General features: G+C 40.1%; 1 protein-coding gene across 5 annotated transcripts in view; it reads right to left on the bottom strand.

Annotated features, from left to right (window-relative positions):
* The window catches only part of KCNH7 (potassium voltage-gated channel subfamily H member 7), a 334,323-nt gene that overhangs the window by 130,505 nt on the left and 181,018 nt on the right, over positions 1 to 22,800 (bottom strand). For all 5 annotated transcript variants that reach the window (XM_075180750.1, XM_075180751.1, XM_075180754.1 and 2 more), the window contains exon 3: positions 17,854 to 18,009. In XM_075180750.1, the coding sequence (XP_075036851.1) occupies positions 17,854 to 18,009 (156 nt within the window). The remainder of the gene's footprint in view (positions 1 to 17,853; positions 18,010 to 22,800) is intronic.

The following is a 22,800-nucleotide window of genomic DNA, read 5'->3' as shown; positions in this document are numbered from 1 at the left end:
AAGCGATTTAATTTCACGTTCCTTGCCTAGAGCCACTGAACAAAGTAAACCACATATTTTTCAATAAAACATATTAGAAATTCATGGATTTCCCCCAATTGATTTGCCTACAAACAAGATTTAGGTTCTGTTTGCAACCATTTAACTACAAAGTAATGATTGCTCAATAGATGATCTATGTATGCTTGGTTTAAATAATTATTTTTATTGAAAATACATTAAAATGAAATTTGTAAAAAAAATAGAATCAACAGTAAAAAACAAACAGAAAATTGATAGATTAGTAATGGTTGGATAAATTAAATACATTATGACCATTTCATATGATAAATGATCATACTGTAATATAAAATGAGCTATGTACAACTGTAATCTATTTATGCAAAAACAGAGGCTCTCCGTCAAGCAACATAGAGTGATGAATGATCAGGGACCCAACAGAAGCCAAATGTCATTGTAAAGTTAATATTGAGCAGTTTGGCAGAACTCGGGCTGGGGATTTTTGAAAAGGTCACATAACTTATTAATTTAACACTTAGATTTATTAACTCCAGACAATGAATTTTAGACTTAAAAGTCAATCAAACTTTTAAATATGTAAAGGCGTTTGTAACATTCACAAATAAATATATACAGAAATGTTCTGGTACCATCATGGGAGACAAGCTGTACACCGCCTTACCCCAGAAGAATTTTATGATGCATCTCGTCTGATAGACCACCTTTGTAATTTATTCATTAGACAGTAGGAAATTGGATGGTGTGGGAAATTTCATAAGACTGTAAGACTTCCTGAAATTTTTAGGCGACGGAACATCTTGAAGTTAAAAAAGTATATAATAACTCTAGATTACAAATAAGGAACCAGCTTTCAACACAAACTCTTGCAATGGACATCAGAAATAGATTTACATCACACCTGTACTCTCAGTAATATACATACTGTTTACTTCCCTAGCCCTCTTGAATGTTAACACTTACAAACTTTGCCCTTTCTATCTAATATCTCCTATTTGCAAGGTTTCCTTTGTTCTAGTTGTCTTCTGATATAGTTGCTTTCTCTATTGTAACTTCTTGTATTCATTTTTACTGATACCATTGTTTTTCTTGCCCCACACTTATATGTGCAGTGCAGCAGTTTCTGTGGGGCTTTATAAATACAAGAAAGGAATGTTCAGATTCCACATTCCACGGGAATACTATAGCAGCAGTGGGGCCATGGTTTCCCTCCTTGAATATTCCAATGAACTATAATTGCCCACCTGCGTTAGTAGTACACTTCTATTCAAAATAAAAAGGAAACAATATGAGCAACCTAAAAAATATATAAATCTAAAATGGTATTAAATATATATGGAAAAACAGGATGTCCAGTAAAAAAGTCCAGTGACAGAAGTAGACAGCATCAATAGACATATGAATTACAAGTCCCGGAATTCTGCATGGAATAAGAAATGTGATGGAAGTCCAAAAAACCACACTGTGGAGGCATTGGCAAGAATAGGCAACATTCAATAATCCTCAATAATAGATATAGTCAATTATATGTTGTCCATTTCTGTTAATAAATCCTGAGGATGAGGCTCCCAACAACTAACTAAAGACTAAAAAATGTTCTCAAAATGGTAGTATGGTAAGTTCATGTAATGTGTTCAACAGGTCTTGTAGATTGCAGTCCAGGTGCCCATAATCCTCAAGAAAACAGAAATAAGGGTCAGAAACCCTGTGACAATAGGCTAATCACCATTTAAAGGGATCCATCACATTTCTTATTCTTATGTTTCCTTTTTATTTTATTTTGGTACATTCTGTCTCATTTTGAATAGAAGTGTACTACGAGCACAGTTGGGCAATTATAGTTTAGGGGCTTTATAAATAAACTAAAATGTTGATGATACCGTATCTCTGATGACCAAATTGGCTGAGCTGCCATTTAGGCAAGCGTTCCCTATATTTGGCATGTGCCCAGGGCCGCCGAGAGGGGGGGGGAGCGGGTACATTTTACCCGGGCCCGGCCATGCCAGGGGGCCCGGGCCGGGCCCTTGCTGCTATTTTTTGTCATTTTTTTTTTTTATTTTATTTTTTTGTATTTTGCGTATTTTTATTTTTTTAAAAAAAAAATTCCCGCGGGGTAGGGGGAGGGGGGGGGGGCGTTGGTGGGGGGAGCTATAAGAAATAAAAAAAAAAATAAAAAAATCAATACTCACGTGACCGCGGCGCCGCGTCCCTCCTCTCCTGTCTTCTCCATTCACACTGACTGTCGGGCGTGACGTCATCAAGTCACGCCCGGCAGTCAGTCAGTGAGGAGCGCCGCAGCCTGACAAGACCAAAGAAGAAGAAAGAAGAGAAGACAGAAGAGAAGAGAAGAAAAGAAAGAAGCTGACAAAAGGTAAGGAAAGAAACTGAGAGGCACAGAGGAGGAAAAGAGAGGGACAGAGGAGGAAAAGAGAGGCACAGAGGAGGAAAAGAGAGGCACAGAGGAGGAAAAGAGAGGCACAGAGGAGGAAAAGAGAGGCACAGGGGAGGAAAAGAGAGGCACAGAGGAGGAAAAGAGGGGCACAGAGGAGGAAAAGAGGGGCACAGAGGAGGAAAAGAGAGGCACAGAGGAGGAAAAGAGGGGCACAGAGGAGGAAAAGAGGGGCACAGAGGAGGAAAAGAGGGGCACAGAGGAGGAAAAGAGGGGCACAGAGGAGGAAAAGAGAGGCACAGAGGAGGAAAAGGGGGCACAGAGGAGGAAAAGAGAGGCACAGAGGAGGAAAAGAGAGGCACAGAGGAGGAAAAGAGAGGCACAGAGGAGGAAAACAGGGGCAGAGAGGCACAGAGGAGGAAAACAGCGGCAGAGAGGCACAGAGTTATAAAAAAAAGGGGCAAAGAGGCACAGAGTGAATAAAAAGGGGGGAAAGCAGCATGGAGGGCGCAGTGTAGTTGTGATGGGGCTTGTTGCAATGTAGTGTGTGTGCGGTAGGTGGTGGCTAATTAATGGGCGCTATTTTGTTTGTAGGGTGATGGTGAGGCAATTTAATAGTGGGGATTATTAATTTAAGATGGGGTGATTTGGGGCCTATTGAATGTGGAGGTGAGTTTGGGGAGGATGAGGTCTATTTATTAAATGTGACTATGAATTATTTAATGGCAGTGATGGTTGCGGGAAATAGGTATTGCTAGGCTGTTTGCATGACGGGAAATAGGTTTATTTATTACATGTGAATTCTATTATTTTAATGTTGGGGCTGGAGGAAGGCCTAATTATTAATCGTGGGTGCTATTGATTTAACGCTGCGTCTGACTGAAATTTTCTAAATGTAGCCATTTTTTTCCCAAATAGGTCCTTCTACATTCCAAGATCCAGGCAAGCCACAACTAAAGAAACCAGCAGCCTCGGGTGGAGAAAGTGAGAAGAACAGGTAGGACAGAGCAGCATAGTGTGTGAAATGTTGTGATCCTAGTAGGGACAATGCCAATGTTTGGTGAGCCCAGTGGGCGCAGGCCAAGACTGAACTGTTTGTGTACACACTGCATTCTTTGTATACTACACTGTGGTGCTGGATGTCTTAAAAGTCAGGAGTGCTTGGACATATGTGACGCTGTGGTGAATTCAGGACCTAGTGATTTTGATGTGCTAGCTATGCGCCCAACGGTGCATTGCCACGGCCCCAAATGTATGACCACATTCCCGAAAATTTTTGCACCGTCGTTAGGCTAGCCACGCCCCAATGGCGCATTGACACGCCCCTGAATGTATGACCAAACCCGCGTCGTGTTTTTTAGGGCTTACTCAACTATGGGGGGGCCCCATGAGTTTGTTGTACCCGGGCCCTGAATTCCTCTTGGCAGCCCTGCATGTGCCATCCATATCCCCCCCTCACAGAAGCACCGTTTGTACATATTACCTCTAGCTGCTCCTATGTTTTGGCTTCTTGCTGATGGTCTCCAGCAGGGGTGTCCAACCTTTTAGCTTTCCTGGGCCACATTGGAAGACGACGAGTTGGTTTGGGCCGCACATAAAATACACTAACACTAACGATAGCTGATCATCGAAAAAACCATAGAAAACATAGTTAACATATTAAACTTACTTGGAAATGAAGTTTGTAAGAGTTAGGAAACCTATTGCAGAATCATGATTAAAGCAGTAGTCCCATTACCAGCTACAATTTAACTTACCTGCATCTGTCCCTTAGTGGGGTTCGGGGAATTAAATGGCAAAAACTTTTTTTTCCTCTCTTTCTGCACCCAGGAATCATTTTTTTTATTGACCAGTTTGAAATGGTCACGGATATAGGTAGCATCAGGAGGACTAATAGAAATCTACAGAGATTTAAAGATAGGGTGGCTGGAAAAATGGCTCATGGAGCAGCCTCCAATGAGGGTAACAGTGGGTGATAATTTCACCCTACTCAGCACTGCACATTTAAAATGGTTTAAAATATTAAAAATACAATTATCTCTTCATATTTATATTAGATACATACAGAGAACACAGCTAGTTCATAACTGAATGGTGCAGAAAGTCCAAATTCAGAGTAACAACAATAAGATACTGGATAATCTTTCACTACTGCTGATAGTTCGCGCGGGTGACTCCTCTGTGCTGCGATACGCAATGGATGTCGGATGTGATGACGTCACCCCCGACATTCACTGTGAGCGCCACACGGAGGAGGAGACCAGGGAGGGAGTCGGAGCGCCAGCTGACGTGACCGCAAGGTAAGTATTTTTTAAATTTTTTTGCAGGATTTTTTTTTCAGCGCTGCCCCCTTGCCACAACCAAAACTCCTTCTGGGCCACATTTACAGGCATGCAGGGCCGCATGCGGCCCGCGGGCTGCGGGTTGGACAACCCTGGTCTGCAGTATGTCATATTTTTTCTTTTCCCTTTAACTCTTCTGACTAAAGTCTTTCTTCATTACTTATCCCGGTCTACTCAAACAAGAGTTATTGTTACTATCTTTTATTTATAAACTGCTGACATATTACACAGTGCTGTACAATGAGCAGCTCATGACATGATATAAACAAATCACATACAATGACATAAAACAGAAAGTAAATACAGCAAATATATATGTAGTAGTACTGGTACCCTCATGGGAAACAGGACATAGGTAGCCATACCCCAGAAGATTATTACGATGGTTTGATGGTTTGCCCTGTACAGCGCTACAAAATACATTGGTGCTATAGAAATGAATGCAATAATAATAATAATAATAATAATAATAATAATAATAATACTCTACACAATTCAGGCACTGGTCAGGAGTGGTCCTTTCCCCTTTTATTTTGTTGTGTTACCAGTTGACTCCTGTTCAGCCAAAAATGCCGGCCCGCACCGCTTTGTTATTTGCTTAAGTGCACCTACACGTCTGCCAAGCACATTGAACGTGCACACCCACATGTCTCCTAACATAGATACATGTTTCTGCAGGTCTGCATGTGCTGCATTTGTGTGAACACGCCCTTTACTGTACTCGGCTTAAGCCAGACTGCTCCTTTCCTCCCTCTTTCCACCTCTCCAGTCGTAAGACGATGCAGATACCAGATTTTGCGCAATCTGCGTTGCGTACATTCTCTTTGTGAGCATGCGCAGTGTCATGGAACACACAGGAGTGGTAGGATTCTCACAGTCTGTCCGATATTGCTCCACCCACCATGAAGATGCGGAGTCTAACGTGTTGAAGGTTTGGTCTTTGCTGCTAGCAGCACACAGGTTGCGGTTCTCCAGATGTTTACCAGGCGAGACTGACAGGTGAGATGGGTGTTCACTGGCAAGAGGAGATATGGGAGAAGCAAAGAAGATCCGAACACCGGAAAACAGAGAAGCCGTCAGTACCGCCAGTGGGCCCAACGGAAGATGTCCAACTTGCACACCAGACTTTGGTAAGAGAGCCGGAGAGTCTACCGCGTGACACACTGTCTTAAACTTGCACAATTTACGAATACTGGTGTAATTTCAACTCAGCATCAGGCCCAATGTGTTTGACATTGCACATAATAAGTAACACTGCAAATGCTGCTCTGTGATATCAAATTGCTAAGTTCAGCATTTCCACGTTGGGAAGCAAGATTAACTAACTGCAATTATCATTTTTCTTCTAGCTCTCTCCAATCCTAAAGGCAGTGTCATTGGTTTTCCTAAAATAGCAGCTTTAACGATAACATCAATGTTTTATAGATAGCTGCAACGTATAATAGGCCAGCTGAGATACTTCTCCACTGCCAGGTCAATCAGTCCATCACAGAGATGGGAATACAGAGAATCATATAAACATCATGCGGGAAACTCTGTAGCAGAAAATGGTTATTCTGCCATCGATCACTATAGGAGAGAGAAGGAAAATGGTTATTACTTTGCGACTGGGATAACAGCAGCTCTCTATCCTATGTCTCATGTCTGCTCCTCCTTTGTCTACCTCAAATGTACTTGTTATGTTATGTTTAACTTGTATTTATGTCATTTTTTTATGCTTTTATGTTTAAATTTGTATCGATGGAACTTGTACCTCTATAATTGTACTTGTGTGATTCATACTAATAACTTATACTTATATGATTGGTTATTATGTTTAGCTTCCTGTGATTTGTAGGCTAGCTGCGGAATTTGTGGCGCCTTAAAAAAATAAACGCTGAAGATGGTGATAATCATTTACAGGTATACAGATATTACAGATTACATGCAAGTAAAAACAACCAGTTTACACCATAATGGCGTACTTTTAAAAATTATTTCAAGGAGATTGTGCAATTAGCATTCCTTAGAGGGCGTGTCCATGTTTAGCTCCACCCATGGGTGAATCTAGTGCCACCCAGGGGCATTTCCAGTACCACCAGGTGGAACACACCCCCCCCTCCTTCTCATTCACTCTAGTGAGGTCATTATGGTTTGCCATCCTGATTTTTTCACTGTAAAGAATGTAAGTCGCTACATTTATCAATGTGCGCTTTGTCAAAAAAGGCCAAACAATCCATCCGAAAAAAAGAGGTGGTTATGAGAGAGGAGATAGCTCATGTGGTTTACCTAGTATCCTGCCGCTCAAAAGGACAGAAAGAATATCCTATCAGGAGTGGTGTCCCAACGATCACATGAGTGATGACCTCACAATGTGGGTGTGGCCACATACCCCAGGGGCACTTCTGAACTGCTAGGCTTCTCCTAACCCTCCTCTTCTCTGCCACAATCTCACACGCAGTATTCTCTTATGTATCTTTAACCTTAAAGATGAACTACACCCTTGAAATTAAATTTGGATTTATAACCATTATATTCATTATCCTTTATTTTATTTAAAATGACAGTCTTTTGAGGAATTGTGGTATCAACTACAATGTAGGTTATTGGCACGTAAAAAAATAGGGGTCCATTCCACTCAGGTCATGTTAGCTGAATGGGAGCTGCCATAATGATTTATCTCAAAGCAAAGAGATGGCGATACTTTACTTCATACTTCCCTCACCCCCAGAATGTCCGTGACACTTCCGAATTTCGGGTAGTCCTCCCAGACCCCAGGCAGGGCAGGCCTTTCTCCAGAATCCAGCTCACTTCCTAGTGAAGTGGGTGGGACGGGGGCTTCAATGACACGATTTGTCACAAGCCTCTGATTTTGGCCCTGTGACGCAATTGCAGCATTTACCTGTGGGGGATGGAGCCAAGTAACATAATATGTGGCACCAGGCCCCCTTCCTGCACTTGTCACTTGACCGCCCCTCTGGGATTTCCCAGAGAGATTTTTAAAGTTGGCAAGTATGTTTTAGTCTTAGCTGCAACAGACATTGCTGGTACCACACTAATTTATCTATTAATCGATCTAAGCTAACCTGCTTGGCAGTAGGACAAATTTTCTCAGAAATATGGTAGCATTCAGTGAGCAATGTATAAATGATTCCAAAGTAATCATGACATCCAAGTAATCATGAGGCAGCGTAGTACAACTCTTTTTCCAACATTTGCTGGAACTGAGATTCAATCATTTGGACCTGTGATGTCACTGTCACTCAGATATTCTTGGATTTCTAGGCTTTATAATATCACACCATTCTCAATGACATGATGTACTGAGTGAGCTTGACTGAACACAACAGAACACTCGGCTCGTTTTATATGAGCTGGTGAGAAAAGGCTTAAACTTTTCCAATTGTCATGGAGATAATTGATGTTTTGCTTCTCAGCATGAGAGATGAAAACATTATAAGCAATATCGATCTGATGCAAGTGGAAGTTTGTTCCCTGGCCAGGGAACAAATAATTGATAATTGTTTCAATATGGCAAAGGAAGGCAACGTTGAAGCAGAGGAAGACATTGAAACAGAAGTTGACGAAAATATCTATGATAATACAGTAATCAATGAGGAATGACCACATGTTGAGATTGTGGTAGTCAGCAAAATTCCATCAACCCAACTCATCACATGGAGAAAGAGCTACCTGAGAAAGCAATAAACATGGAGGAAGATGTGCTTTCTACAGTTATATACCTCTGCAGAGAGAGAGAGATGTGAGATTAAGAAAGTTATTTAACACTATGGAGATAATACAACAAGCCTTTAGTCAACAAAGTGAAAAAAATGAGAAGGAACTATAAGGGGTTCAATCTGACCAGCATCTTCTTCATCGTCATTATTGTTTTCCTGTTCACCGTGGTTTGGTCATTGTTTTGGAGAGGGCAGCCGTTCATTGCAGTGATCACTTCAATTATTGTGCTGGATAGAGCTTTACGCAGTGATGGGCAACAGGCATCCCTAGTCTATAAATGTCTGATATGCTACTGAAGTGGAGAAGGGTTCCATGTGAACAGCAGTTGAACATGGGTCAGTCGGTCCTAAGATTCAGGATTCCAGTTCTAGTCTGCATGACCGGGCGGACATGCCGCCTCAAGCATCCACAGAGGGTCCCAAGACTGGCTTGGCAAGCAGTAAGAGGAGACTTTATGCTGCCAGGCAGTATCACCGGGGAGCTGAGCTGTCCCAGTGACCTCTTATTAATAAATTCGTCTAGAAGTAAAGATATACAATGACGCTTTTTCCAAAATCAAGTCCAAACCACAGTTCTTGAGTTTCCCACCAAAAATCACTCTCTTGATAATAAACGGCAGCTACGTTACGAAGTAACTGGATGGTAGGTCTGGGAAACAAATCTAGAAAAGAGAGAAGGCAGAGCTCCTCATAGTGTAGTATTAAAGGAAAATAAACCTGTCTGGGTCATCAGAAATCAATTTGCGGAAAAAACAAGCAATACTGTATTAACTTTGTAGCATCTTACCCCATGCACCCAGTGACTGTGCTTAAACGTACCAGACATAAAGAATATATTGCCTATCTGTATCCTTTCAATTTGCCTCTGCGCTTCTTGGTATTAATTCATACCTCAAATCAAGATAGAATAGGGCCATATAGTGTAGTAATTTAATTCAAACACACTTTAATCAGGACATAGATATATGCACTCACAAAATAAATAAAAGCATAGGCCTGTCTGAAACAAACTCTGGCAAACAGCCAATCGTTGTATTCACATAAGTCGAAATAATCAGATATGTCAGTCCTGAAATCATACAGCCAGGTGCAGGGATGTTAGCACCGTTCTCAATGCGTTTCGCCTTGCAGGAAAAAAGACTTCATCAGGAGTAAGCACAGCAATCTGTGAAGGTGATATCTTGATAAGCCAAACAACAAGAATTTATTTGGTACGCATATTACTTGTCACCATATTTATAGGTTTATTTTTCTATTATACTACACTATGAGGTGTCCTGCCTTCTCTCTTTTCTAGTTTTCTTAATAAATTGCCTGAGAAAAGATTTTCTTGCAGTTATCGAAAAATCTACTTATGGGGGGGAGGGGCAAGACAATGAATTTTGCAGCATCATACACCTTGTCCTGACCCCTCTCAATGATGCAGATTATCATACCTTCTCCATACTTGCCAACTCTCACGGAATGTCCGGGAGACTCCCGAAATTCGGGTCAGTCTCACGGACTCCCGGGAGAGCTGACGATTCTCCCGCATCTGGCCCATCTGCCCACTTCAATAAAATTAGAGCCGGAATGTACGGGAGGAGGGGGTGGGGGCTTCACAATTCGTGTCATTTTGGCCCCGCTCCCAGTGATGTAATGCTTGTTTGGGGTCTTTTTACACTGTAAGACCCAAAACAGGCATTACGTCAGCGGGGGGCGGGGGCCAAAATGACGTGAATCGTGAAGCCCCGCCCCCTCCGCCCGTACACCCCTCCTGCCCTCCAGGATCTCCCGGACTTGGCCAACAGAAGGTTGGCAAGTATGACCTTCTCCCAGAAGGTAGGTACAAAAAGTGGGTAAGTATAATTTACACATTTACACACAAGACACATGGCTTACATGAGTAGTGCAGGTGAAACATAGTTGTGCATAACAAATCACTGTTGAGAGAATGTCGAAATCAGTAACAGGTAAAAAGATACAGACTATCCTGGGCTTGAAGACATCATGCAGCCGGCCATAACCCGAAGCTCAGGACAGTGACCTATATGGAGTCTTGAACTCTGAACACTGCAGGCTGAGCTAAGGCAGAAGCAATCATGTGCAGAGCTATATAAGTGTTTGCAGCCTAAACTAGCTGAATGCAGGAAGAAACAAACATTTTCTTACAGAATAATATTACAAGTGCTATGGATACAGAACAGTAAGTTGTAGGTGAGAACAAGCAGCCATGACACTGTCTGGTGTTACATTAATGGTTCCACGTAGCCTATGATAAATGGAGCTGATCTTCACAGTACAAGGAGTGCTTCGCACATGAGATTGATGGGGCCGGCAGTTGTTATTTACACTTATCATGTGCCTGCTGAAGAGCAGCTGCATATTGTTGCATGATTGTTTCTGCAAAGTTCACAAAGGTGTGCTCAAATAAAGAAAGCTATGTGTTACAGTTTGTATAAAGCGGATGATAAAGATTAACACATACTTGCCAACTCTCCCGGAATGTCCGGGAGACTCCCACATTTCGGGTGAGTCTCACGGATTCCCAAGAGAGTATGGCAATCTCCCGTATCTGCCCACTTCCTAGTGAAGTGGGCAGAATTAGGTCCAAAATGCAGCGATTCTCCGGCCAGAATGACACTATTTTCAGAGCCCTGCCCCCTGCAAGCCCACCTGTCCGCGGCAGCTCCCGGATCATACTTGCCATAAGTTGGCAAGTATGGATTAACAAGATTCATTATCGTTTAAACTGCCAACATGAGCTAGCCAGCTTATAATTTCTTCTGTTTGACTCCTAAACACAAAATAACAACTTTGACTTAGGGAGGTTTGACAGGGATTACTCTGCTACCCCGGTGTCCATATGTTTTATGTGGTTTTGCTGGTTGTCAACAAAAAGTTTTCACTGACTACTCCCATGACATGCATTCAAACCGACACACATGTAGAAATGACCAAAAAAATGGGGCTTAGTATTTATGCACAACCCTGCTGCATCCACACTACGGGCCTGAGTCATTCAGGAGAGCAGAGCACAAAAAAAGGAGTAACTTTGCACTTTGGCAAAACCATGTTGCATTGGAGGGGGAGGTAAATTTAAAATGTGGGGATAGATTTATAGTTGGGGTAGGGCATGTTCTAGATCAACTTTAAATTTCAGTGTGAAAATAAAGCTATCAAGTATTTGTGTGTTACATGAAAAAGCAGACAGTATTTTCCTTACATGCAAAATAATAAACTAATTTGCACCCCTTGCATTGTAACATGGTTTGTCCAGATTCAAATTTACTCTTTTTTTTGCCTTGGTCTCCTGAATGACTCAGGCCCTGCAACTTTAAAATGAACAAATAGAGGAACAATTAAAATGTGTCAAAGAATAAAATACACAACAACCTCATGTAATTAAAGTATTAATGAAACTCACTAAACTGTCACCAAAAATGACCTCCCAGAAAAAGGGACAATTAAACAATAATGCAAAGAAAAGATATAATGATGGAAATGACGCAGAAGTTTCTGACTCTAAGGGGTATATTTACTAAACTGCGGGTTTGAAAAAGTGGAGATGTTGCCTATGGCAACCAATCAGATTCTAGCTGTCATTTTGTAGAATGCACTAAATAAATGACAACTAGAATCTGATTGGTTGCTATAGGCAACATCTCCAATTTTTCAAACCCGCAGTTTAGTAAATCTAGCCCTAAGTGTTTACTGCGCTAGCGAGACATTTCGCAGTAGTTTTTTCTTCAGATGGCGTTAGCCATGGGGGTCAAGCTCCGAAAAGCTAGGTTTTTTGGAGCTTGTTAAATTGCCCCAGAGCGCAGTCCCCATTGAAAATTATGGGGACAGTAGTTTAATGTGAAACTCAATGCAAGTGATATCTCATAGTTGCCTACTCTCCCAGAATGTCCGGGAGACTTACGAATTTCTGGAAGTTTTTCCGGGAGAGTAGGGCAAGCTCCCGTATCCTTGCCACTCCGTTAGTTAAGCGGTGGGGGTGGGGCTTAGCGACAGGATTCTCGTGTCATTGTGGTCCCAGCCCCTGCTCTAATAGGCTAAAATGTTGATGACAGGATAGGGGAGCAGGGTCAAATGACACACACCCAGGAATCACCAGCGAGATCTCCCCTTCCAGGAGATCCCTGAAGTTGGCAAGTATGAGAAATCTATTATCTATCTCCTGCACTAGGCCTTTGTTAGATAGAGGTGTTACATAAAAATGCCTAAACCATGCAGTAAAAGCCATTTCCGCATGGTTTATGGCATAATAAATAAGTTCCATAACGAGAAATCTAACAAAACAAAACTAACAAATACAATTCTTAACAAAAGGAAAAATAAATTAAAATCACAGAAAAATACTAAAACCCATCCGTTTTAATTTTTAAGCAGTGACAAGTTAGCTCCTTAGCTTTTACTAATGGTACTGTGCTACCTGCTGCTCCCACAGATATTGTAGATGGTTAATAGGAAGTGGTAGCGGTGAATCAGCACTTGGATCTAGCAAATCAGAGCAAATCGAAGTGACTCACAAGCGGAAAACTCATTTTGCCACGATTCCCAATTGTTTTATCAAAATACATCTGAATCACGGTGAATAGAGTTTCTAGGTCTTTACACAACCCTGATTTTTATGATTTTTATGACTATGACAATCTGAGCTATAAGCAAAAGCTGTAATATATGAAATGATGTCTCCTGTGACATCATTTTTGCTATTCAAGAATCAGTGTCAAAACCTGATGCACTGGGAGGCATTTACCAGATCGTTGAAAAGAAAACATTTTAGTGATCCTGAGGGCACATTTTACTAACTCTACGTGACCAGATGGTATTCACTCAAGCTTTAAAAGAGAAACTGTGGCAGATATTACACTGGTTCCAGTCAATGTCTTTCAGATGCAAACAGAGCTGAGAACTCTCACATACAGAAAAATAAGCAGACATGAAGCTTTCTCTTCCTCTATCATCATCGCAAAATCCTATAGTATAATTATGCTGCAGCTATTCCTTGTATCTTATATCTTTAAGATTGTTTTTTTATTAACATAAATGTTGTCAGACATGATGGTTGTCAGACTTATCTAAAAACATGATAAACAGCACAGTAAGGTTACGAATACATCCTCAGTTGACTATGTCACTGTCTCATATATATATATCATACTTGCCAACTCTCCCGGAATGTCCGGGAGACTCCCGCATTTTGTGAGAGTCTCCCGGACTCCCGGGCGAGTGTGGCAATCTCCCGAATTCTGCCCACTTCACTAGGAAGTGCCCCACTTCCTAGTGAAGTGGGCAGAATTAGATCCCAAACGCCGCGATTCCCGGTGAATCGCGGCGTTTGGCCCCGCCCCCGCTGTCAAATGACGCAATTTGCGTCATGACGTCACAGGGGGCGGGGCCGAAATGACGCGATTTCGGCCACCCCGCCCCTTCACGCCCCCCTCCACTGGCTGGCTCCCGGAAGGGAGCTGAAGAAAGTAGGTAAGTATGATATATATATATATATATATATATATATACCGCATTATTTTGGCCCCACCAAATGACGTAATACCGCAATTCCCTGAGAATTGCGTAATTTAGCTCTAATTGTGCCCACTTCACTTGGAAGTGAGCAGATGTGGGAGACTTGGCAGCTTTACACAAGTGGAGAACACTGGTGTAGTTAGTTTTTCTATTTTAGATGTGGGAGACTGCCCTACTGTCCCGAGAGTCTAGGAGAGCTACCCAGAATTCGGGAGCCTCCGGGACATTCCGGGAGAGTTGCCAAGTATACTTATAACTGTTTCTTTTGGAACGGATGAACAAACCAGTAATAAACTAATATTGACTCTTAATAGTATTTGTCTGCCTCCAACATCTATATTCATATCCACCCCTGGGAGAGACACAATTTATCAAGTCTGAGTGAGGCGGGGCCTATTTGGGGGAGCGACACTGGCAAATAATTATTTGGGTGCATTAGTGTGTGGCATTAATGGATCATGGGAGTGGAACAATGTTTTGCCCAGGAATATTGGGAGGTTTACGACTGCCCACCTAGGGTACTCTTGTTTTTACAGTAACTGTATATAGCATCTATGTGGCTGCTTACAGGATGCTATATATAGCATATTCCAATGCATTCATTAAAATTCTTCAGGAGAAGAAATACCAATAGCCATGTCTACCCTGCAGGAAGATACATCCACTGAAACATCCTGACTATTATCTCTGCAGGTCATTCAGTAATAGCCTATTACTGTAAACATGTTGGTGCTGCAGTACTTACTTCAGATTACTTAAATGTTACTGTTTTAGTGCTTTATGGTGTATGTAACTTTCTATGTTAATTTGTGCTTTATAATCATTTGTATCCGAAAGACTGTCCAGAGTAGCTTGTACATATGGAAGGGCCAAATAGGCTTGTGCCTAGGGCAGCCCTGGCTGTCAACCCCTTGTTTCATGATCTTACAGGGTTTGTTTTTTAATTCTGCATAGAACACAACAAATTCATATTGACAGTATTATGAAAAAGGCATTCAAAGGAAAGATGTACAAAGTCTGTCATTTACTATTGCAGTATTTACAGTCCATCATCTATGAAATAATGGAAATGTATAAAGAGGAGAGAACATAAAGGGTGGGTCATTTTAGTGGATGTTAATTGACGCTAGGGTCGATGTGAAGTTTTGAAAGTGAAATAGTTCACTCCAGTTTTGTTCATACTAAACTGTACTTAAGGGGAATCCACATATTTTGAAAGCCACACACCTGCAGCCATATACAGCTGTTCTCCTCAACATTAGGGGGTAGTATACAGATTTCAGCAGGGGTATCTGTTGCGGGTGATAGAATGCCGGTGCAGCAAGACGTTTACTGTGCTCCTCAGACACATCCTGTGACATCATCAAGATCAACTATCAGTACATTAGCTGTGAGTGATCACATGAGATCTGTATCACTGGAACTTGCTTCAATGCCAGCAGCTAATTTAAATAATACCTAAGGCATGTATGTCACTGAGGGGAGGGGGCATAATTGTATAGCTGATTTTTCTTAATAATGGTGTGTGTGTGTTAATAACTATGTTGCAATTAGGCTTTCTTTCAGGGTGTACTGTTACATTTTCCAATACCGACAGGAACGCCTTAAATCTGTCAATATTCATATGAAGTTTTTTTTACATAATTGAATAGGGTTATAGTAAATCTATGCTGTGAGTGGGCAAACAGTGCTTATCTTTTTAATGTCATATAAACTACAGGGAGAAAGTAGCTAATAAACTATGGTTGGCGTCTGATCTGATCATTAAGTGATCAGGCCAAACGTGAAGCTCACAAAGTGCTCCATGTCCTCTACTTTAGCTAATGACCCCACACATGCAAATAGGGAACAGTGGCCGGACAAGAAATTAATTTGTGCACAATCAAATCAGATCTCAAAGAACAATTGTTGTGTGTGGTCTGCAATAAACGGCAACAGATTTCTTGGTTATTGTTTCTCTCTTCACCAAAATTTTCATGGACATTCCTTGTTGTGTGGAGGGATGCACCGGTCATGTTGGAGGGGTTCTATCAGCAAACGACTTGACTCTGAGCTAATGAAGATATGGTATATATCTATATCTTGAATTTAATGTTTTTCGCACCTTCCTTTTGCGGCAAAGAACGGCATTTCTATACGTCCCCAAAACCTCATGATTAATATAGACTACATAAGAGCCTAAACCAAGTATTATCTTCTGAATATATTAAAAGTTTGTTTGATCAAATGGTGTGGTACCAAAGGGGTAGGAGAATGGAGCTTATGTGAAGTTTGCGCAGTGCATTGCTCAAGATATTTTTTTTCTCTCCGCACATCAAGGCCCTTTTACTTTTAGGAAGTGACTTCCAAGAGCAGAGAGGAGGAGTACACCTTGAAATGCGCTGGAGGGATGCAAAAATTAATGTTAATGGTGTGCATTTGTAATGGTACTGAATTAAATCCCACATACAGTCAGCACATGAAGTTATGATTCTCCACAATCTAGTAGTTATTTCCATCATTCTTGCTTCTGTGACTATACTTGTCCCTAATGCCATGATCCATATTGCCTTGTTTATAGAGTTAGTTTCACCCAAAAAAGATATATTTAAATGGCCTTATATGATTTATTAGTTTAGAGCAGACACAAATCCTGCTGCATCATTCTACACAATATACATCAATGGCATTTTGTATGGCAATAATGATCCACACAGCAACAAGAGATTACTGAAAAAGGAGGTTCCATGGAAACAAATGAATGTTAAACCCTGGGTGGCGTTCAAGCCATGTTTCCTTAGTCTACATACTTATGTCATCCCTGATCACCCACCAAAGAAACCATAATTCTTTAATATCCCTTCGGGACTATTGCAGACTACTTTCTGTTAGAGGGATACTTGATTCAGGTGTGGCAACATTTTCTCCATTTAGTCGCAGCACACATTCACCAATGCATATCAAATGCATAGGCACAACGATGAACAAGATAGTCAAAAGAAGGCATATTGCATTTTATATATAGCAATAGGATGGGCAAGGTTCATAAATGCCCCTCGTTATACGTCTACATTCAAAAACAAGATTTCTTTTTGCGGAATAAGATTATTTAAATAGGATTGATGGTGTGGAAAACACACATTTAGTGGGGACATTCCATAAAAGGCTGCAGAGAACCTGATTTATTACATGTCCTCGGAGGTGATGGGAGTCCAGCCTTGACCTATGCCGGATGGCTCCTGCACTTTTAGGTGCACATTCTTTAAAACCAACTTAGGATTTTGCTAATATTTAGTTTAATTGCACTCATGCCAGTGAGGATAACCAGTGTCAACTCCCAATCACCAGGTGTCCAAGCCATGAAATCCTAGGAGCTCCATATACACTTCTACTCCAAAACACATTTGGTTTTACATTTTCATTCGACCACACAGCAAACCGCTCAATCCAAGTGTGTTATAGAGACGATAAACACTCTCAATATTATTTTGTGAAATTTTCACATTGTTTTGCATTAGTCTGCTCAATTTTACAACTGATTTTGTTAAACCAGGTTCATACAAGGGTTCATAGTGAAAGATACAGAACTACACTATAACAAGCATATTCAATTTACTGTGTACTTCGCAGCTGCGCATTTTATTTGCTATTACGGTACCGCAACATCGCAAATTTCCCTTCTCAACCCTATGGAGGTGAAGGGAAATCTGAGATATTGAGATAACACAAAGTATCTACGGGTCCGTTATGGAGGCACTTTGGGCTTAATTGAATAACCCTGTAAGAGTCAGGTCAAGAAAAAGCATTGAAATTCTTATGTATAAGCTTAATTAATTAATTTAACAATGAATAATCAGATTAAAAGTGAAATAATACATCATTGTTTACTCACGGTTTTCTGCCTTGATTGGCAGAATTTGGCTTAACTTCTCTGGGGAACCCGGACTATCAATCTTTGTCACATGTTCGAAATTAATTATAAACATCAATGCTACACCATCTTGGTTCTTTACCGGTATGACGTGTGTACTGCAAACAAATGTTGACCCTGAAAGAGAGAAAATAAATCAACACGATATCAATATGGTGCTCTCGATGCCATTATATTGACATTTAGGGCTAGATTTACTAAGCTGCGGGTTTGAAAAAGTGGGGATGTTGCCTATAGCAACCAATCAGATTCTAGCTGTCATTTTGTAGACGGTACTAAACAAATGAAAGATAGATTCTGATTGGTTGCTATAGGCAACATCCCCACTTTTTCAAACCCGCAGCTTAGTAAATCTAGCCCTTAAACTTTATTTTCAGTCCTTAAATAGACTGTCGTAGAATTACTCTTTAATGGTTAATCCACATTAAACATTGTAAATGGTAAATAGAAGCTGTGTGTTTCTCATTTTGTACATTGTATACCTTCCTTTGGACTGGGCGGTGTTTTGGGGAGAGCACGATTGCAGATGAGGGAATTCCTTTTTCTTGTGCTTAGGGGAGCCAGTACTCAGGAACTCCCGTAAATAATATCTGTATAAATAGTCAGTTCAGATGTCATAACTTATCCTTCAATCCCCGATTTGTCATTTACCCAACATCATTGTATGACTGTATTGCTGCAGCGGGACTTTGTATTCATTGATACTGGGTAAATAAGATATCAGTGGGAGTAAGGGAGGGCTGCCAGCCCAAATGGAGCCTTATGTGATGTATATTGCTGCTCAACCAACAGATTTTGTTTGACTTACTTATCAAAGCATGAAGACCAAACTTGCAAAGTTGAATGGAATTGTCATATTAAGGTAAGTACGTTTGCAAGCATGACTTAAATGGAACTCAACGTTCTATTTAGATCGCAATTAAGGAAAACAAATATTGTACTTAAATGTAAAACGTTGAAAAGGTTAGTTAAAAATGTAAAGAGTTTTCAGAAGCAGACTATTTAATAATCATAAAGGTGGAAAACTAATCTTGCGCCATTAAAAGCAAAACCGGTTATTTCACACTATGGAGTACTCCTTTAAATTAATATTAACTAAATGGATATGAGCCAGGCAGTGAACAAATGTGCAGTTTAGTAATTTTAAAAACAAACAGCAATAATATGAATAATTAATATCTTGCATTTAGATGTCCTAATTTACATGCATTATTTAATAGAAAGTTATTACTTTAATAAAAAGTATTGCTTAATTAAAAGGTCTTCAGCTCATATTTTTTCCTTAGTCTTCCATGTGAGGGGATTGTCATGGTTAATCCCGTTATATTGATTAATAACTTAAATGTGCAGGGCTGATGCCCCAGTTTATAAAACTCAATGTATAAAATAAAAGCTGAAACTTAAAATACACTGGAAAGGGAATACTTCCAGTATCCTTATTCACAACATAATAAAAAAGAAAAGTAGAATAAAAATGCAATTTTTAAAATAAATTTATGTATATATATATATATATATATATATATATATATATATATATATATATTATTTTTATATTTCTTAATTTTATGACATCACACATGTATACTGCACTTTCTGTTTCTGTAAGTGTTATATGGTTGTAATAATTCATGATTATTAGTAATTAATATAAGTAATAATGATTTATGTTTTAGTTGTCTTTTTATGTTAAGTATCAAAAAAACCTATCCACATAACAGTAAGTCAGTAGACATATATTGAAAAGTCTATGTTATGTCAAATATGATTTTACTGTGTATACTTCTAATGCCAGTTTCTGTATTTCCCACTAATACATTGCAATGGAATGATGATTTAATGTAATGATTTTATATAACAAACAGTTTTACTCTCCTGAACATAGAAAATGGAACTTACAATCCAAACCTACATAGAGCTATAATGAGGACGACACAATGCAAGCAGAATTACAATTGCTATTATATTATTATGTCTGAAGAAGACTGTCTGACTGTAAATTAGGTATAGCATATCCGTGTAATGATGTTATGAAGAATGGTTATAAATAGTTAATTCAACTATAACTAAACTGAATGAATACATTTACAACACAGGAAGAGACAGTAGGTGCAAATTGGGCAAAAGTAAAAGTGGTGAACAGATGGATCAGAGAGAGTGGACATAAGGTCTATGGGGCAGGGTAGTCAAGCATGAAGAGCTGAGTTTTGAGGGATTGTTTCAAGGCTTGAAGGTTGGGATTGAGTCTGGTAGGATAAGTCAAGGAGTTTCATAGGTGGGCAACATTCTTGGGGACAGGAGTGGGAGGAGATAATGAGGGGAGTTGAAGGTCAGAGGTGAAGCAGAGTGACAATGTTGGGTGGGGTGTATCTCGTGTTGATAAACGCGAGGGAAGGATTGATGAAGGCCTTGGTGATGAGGGAGGACTGTTTAAACTTAATTGTTTTGGGCAATGGGGAGCCAGTGACGGGAATTAAAGAGAGAAGCAGCCAATGAGGAGCAGTGGGATAGGAAGTTGAGCCGCAACATTCCTAAAGAATTGAAGAGGGGAAAGGCGGGTAAGGGGGAGGCCAGAGTAGTAAAGATGGAAAATAATGAGCGAATGGATCTTGGCTTTAGCTATTTCTTGAGTTAGCATATTGGAGGGGCATATTTTGTCAATATTATAGAGGTGGAAGTGGCTGGAATGCGAGAGGGACTTGATGTGAGGGGTAAAGCTAAGGATCACACAGGCAGCGCTCATGGGGAATGGGAGAGAGTGATATCAACTGTGAAGAAGGTTTGGGGAGGTCTAGGTGGGGGCAACATGGTAAGTTCCAATTTGGACATAACTTTGAGGAATTGTTTGGTCATCCAGGTGGAGATGGCGTATAGGCACTTGAATCCAGTTTAATAATAAATCTAACAGAAAGTGATATCACATACAGTAGGAACACCTGTTAGCTTATTGAATATAGCATTTCTGATTAATGGGAGTACTCTTATTACTCATGCATACCAGAAAACGTTTATTTTCAAAACTATTGTGTTTTATCCGCAGTATTTACTTCCTATAATAGTATGTGACTTTTTTTTAAGTTCAGTACAGTTCATCTGTTTGTTATGATCAGGCTGCTTAAGTTTTATCCATTGTGCCTTTAAACCATCTCATAGAATAGTTAGACAATGGCACTTGCTTCAGTTTCCATGGAAACAAACAAAATGACTTTAGTAAACAGAAAATAAGCAATGTAGGACTGTTCCATAAGTACTAAAAATAGCTGTGCTGTAGGATAGGTGGTGCAACTCAGACTGATTAAATAAGCACTATAGCTTTCACAATCTGAGAATAGCAGTCTTTAGGCTAATGAATAATGTTCCATAAAGCTGTCTTGGCAGATAGGAGATATTTCATCTGAATGTACAGCAAGCGTCAGCATTTATAAATGGCTTTTCTATTGTTTGTTTACATTTTCTGGCTAGAAAATAGCAAAACAGATTCATATAGAAAACATTTACCAACAAAAACTAATACAACAAATATGGAAATATAGCAGCAGACTGGAATAATAAAGACACTATATATATGTGTTTGTGTATTCAGGATAGCTCCCATTCTCCAGCAACCTCGGATTTATGTGACATGTATAAAGATATTTGGTCTATAGTCTTGGGCTGTTCTATATAATGGAATATATCGTTAGTAAAGACATAATAGACCTAGCTTTGAGAACCTACACTGTTTAAGATTAAACTGTATCCATTGAAAAGCAGAAGGCCCTATTCATGTTTGTTGCGTTTTAAAACAGGGCAGGGAATATGAGCGTTGTTCCGACCATGTCCAATTCGAAGCGTCTCTAAAGCCGCAGTATACACACATGCATAAGTGCACTATAAGGTCACATCAGAATGCATTAAAAAAATATTAGTTTATAAAATAAATGAAATACTATTAACGGTATAATCATTAATATAAATATGGATTTTAATCTTTCATATTTTTTTTAGCATTAAATACATAAATTCTTTACAATGTCATTTTATAGTCTATCTTACTTGCATACACATGTTCTCTGCTATAAGAATAATCATAATAACCCATGTCAGCGCTCCATACACAATAAATGCTGCCAAACTCTTGGAAATTAGTGTACACAAACCTTATAAAGGACTAATCATCATCATCATCATAATCACCATTTATTTATATAGCGCCACTAATTCTGCAGCGCTGTACAGAGAACTCACATCAGTCCTTGCCCCATTGGAGCTCCAATTTGACCGGTATGGCAACCATGGAAGCAGAGAAGATAAACAATACTTGCGTAATATTGTTATGACTTCCAGTTTTAATAAAAGAAAAAAAGTTCATCCAATGTAATAATAATATACAAATTCAGACGTATATAAGGGTGCTCCTACCAGAAAAAGAAGCTACATGAGCATGTCATGAATCTAGTAGATGGAAGAAGTCTCCGGGGTAGTGATTTCACTCCATGTCCATCAGCTTCAATTCAAAGTTGTTGAAAGAAGTAGGGTAGCACCCTGACCCTTTGTTAATCAATCTCTGTCCCGTTGACGAGTCCTGCCATTGCCACCTTAATGCCGGCAATGTGAGTTTCACCGTTTTAAGTGACGTCAATCACACTGCCGGCATTTTTTGCAGTCAGGGAGCACGGATGTCGGAGGTGTTGCCTGTCACATTTTAGAGTAAGTCTGTATTTTGTACATGTCGCTATTATACTGTTCGACATTTTCCTGTCTGTATATCTCTTGCCGGCTTTCTGCTTATTGGAATCACGTACCCCACCCAACTCAATGGATCACCCTGGGTAGGAATTGAACCTAAGGCTTTCGTCAGGACCGTAGCTAGGGCTATGTGAGAGGGGCAACCACCCTGGGCGCAAAGCTGGATGAGAGCGCAGGATA

Source organism: Mixophyes fleayi, chromosome 7, assembly GCF_038048845.1.
Source record: "Mixophyes fleayi isolate aMixFle1 chromosome 7, aMixFle1.hap1, whole genome shotgun sequence".
Lineage (NCBI taxonomy): Eukaryota > Metazoa > Chordata > Amphibia > Anura > Limnodynastidae > Mixophyes > Mixophyes fleayi.
Note: the sequence above shows the minus strand (reverse complement) of the source record. Positions and strands in the feature narration are given on the sequence as shown.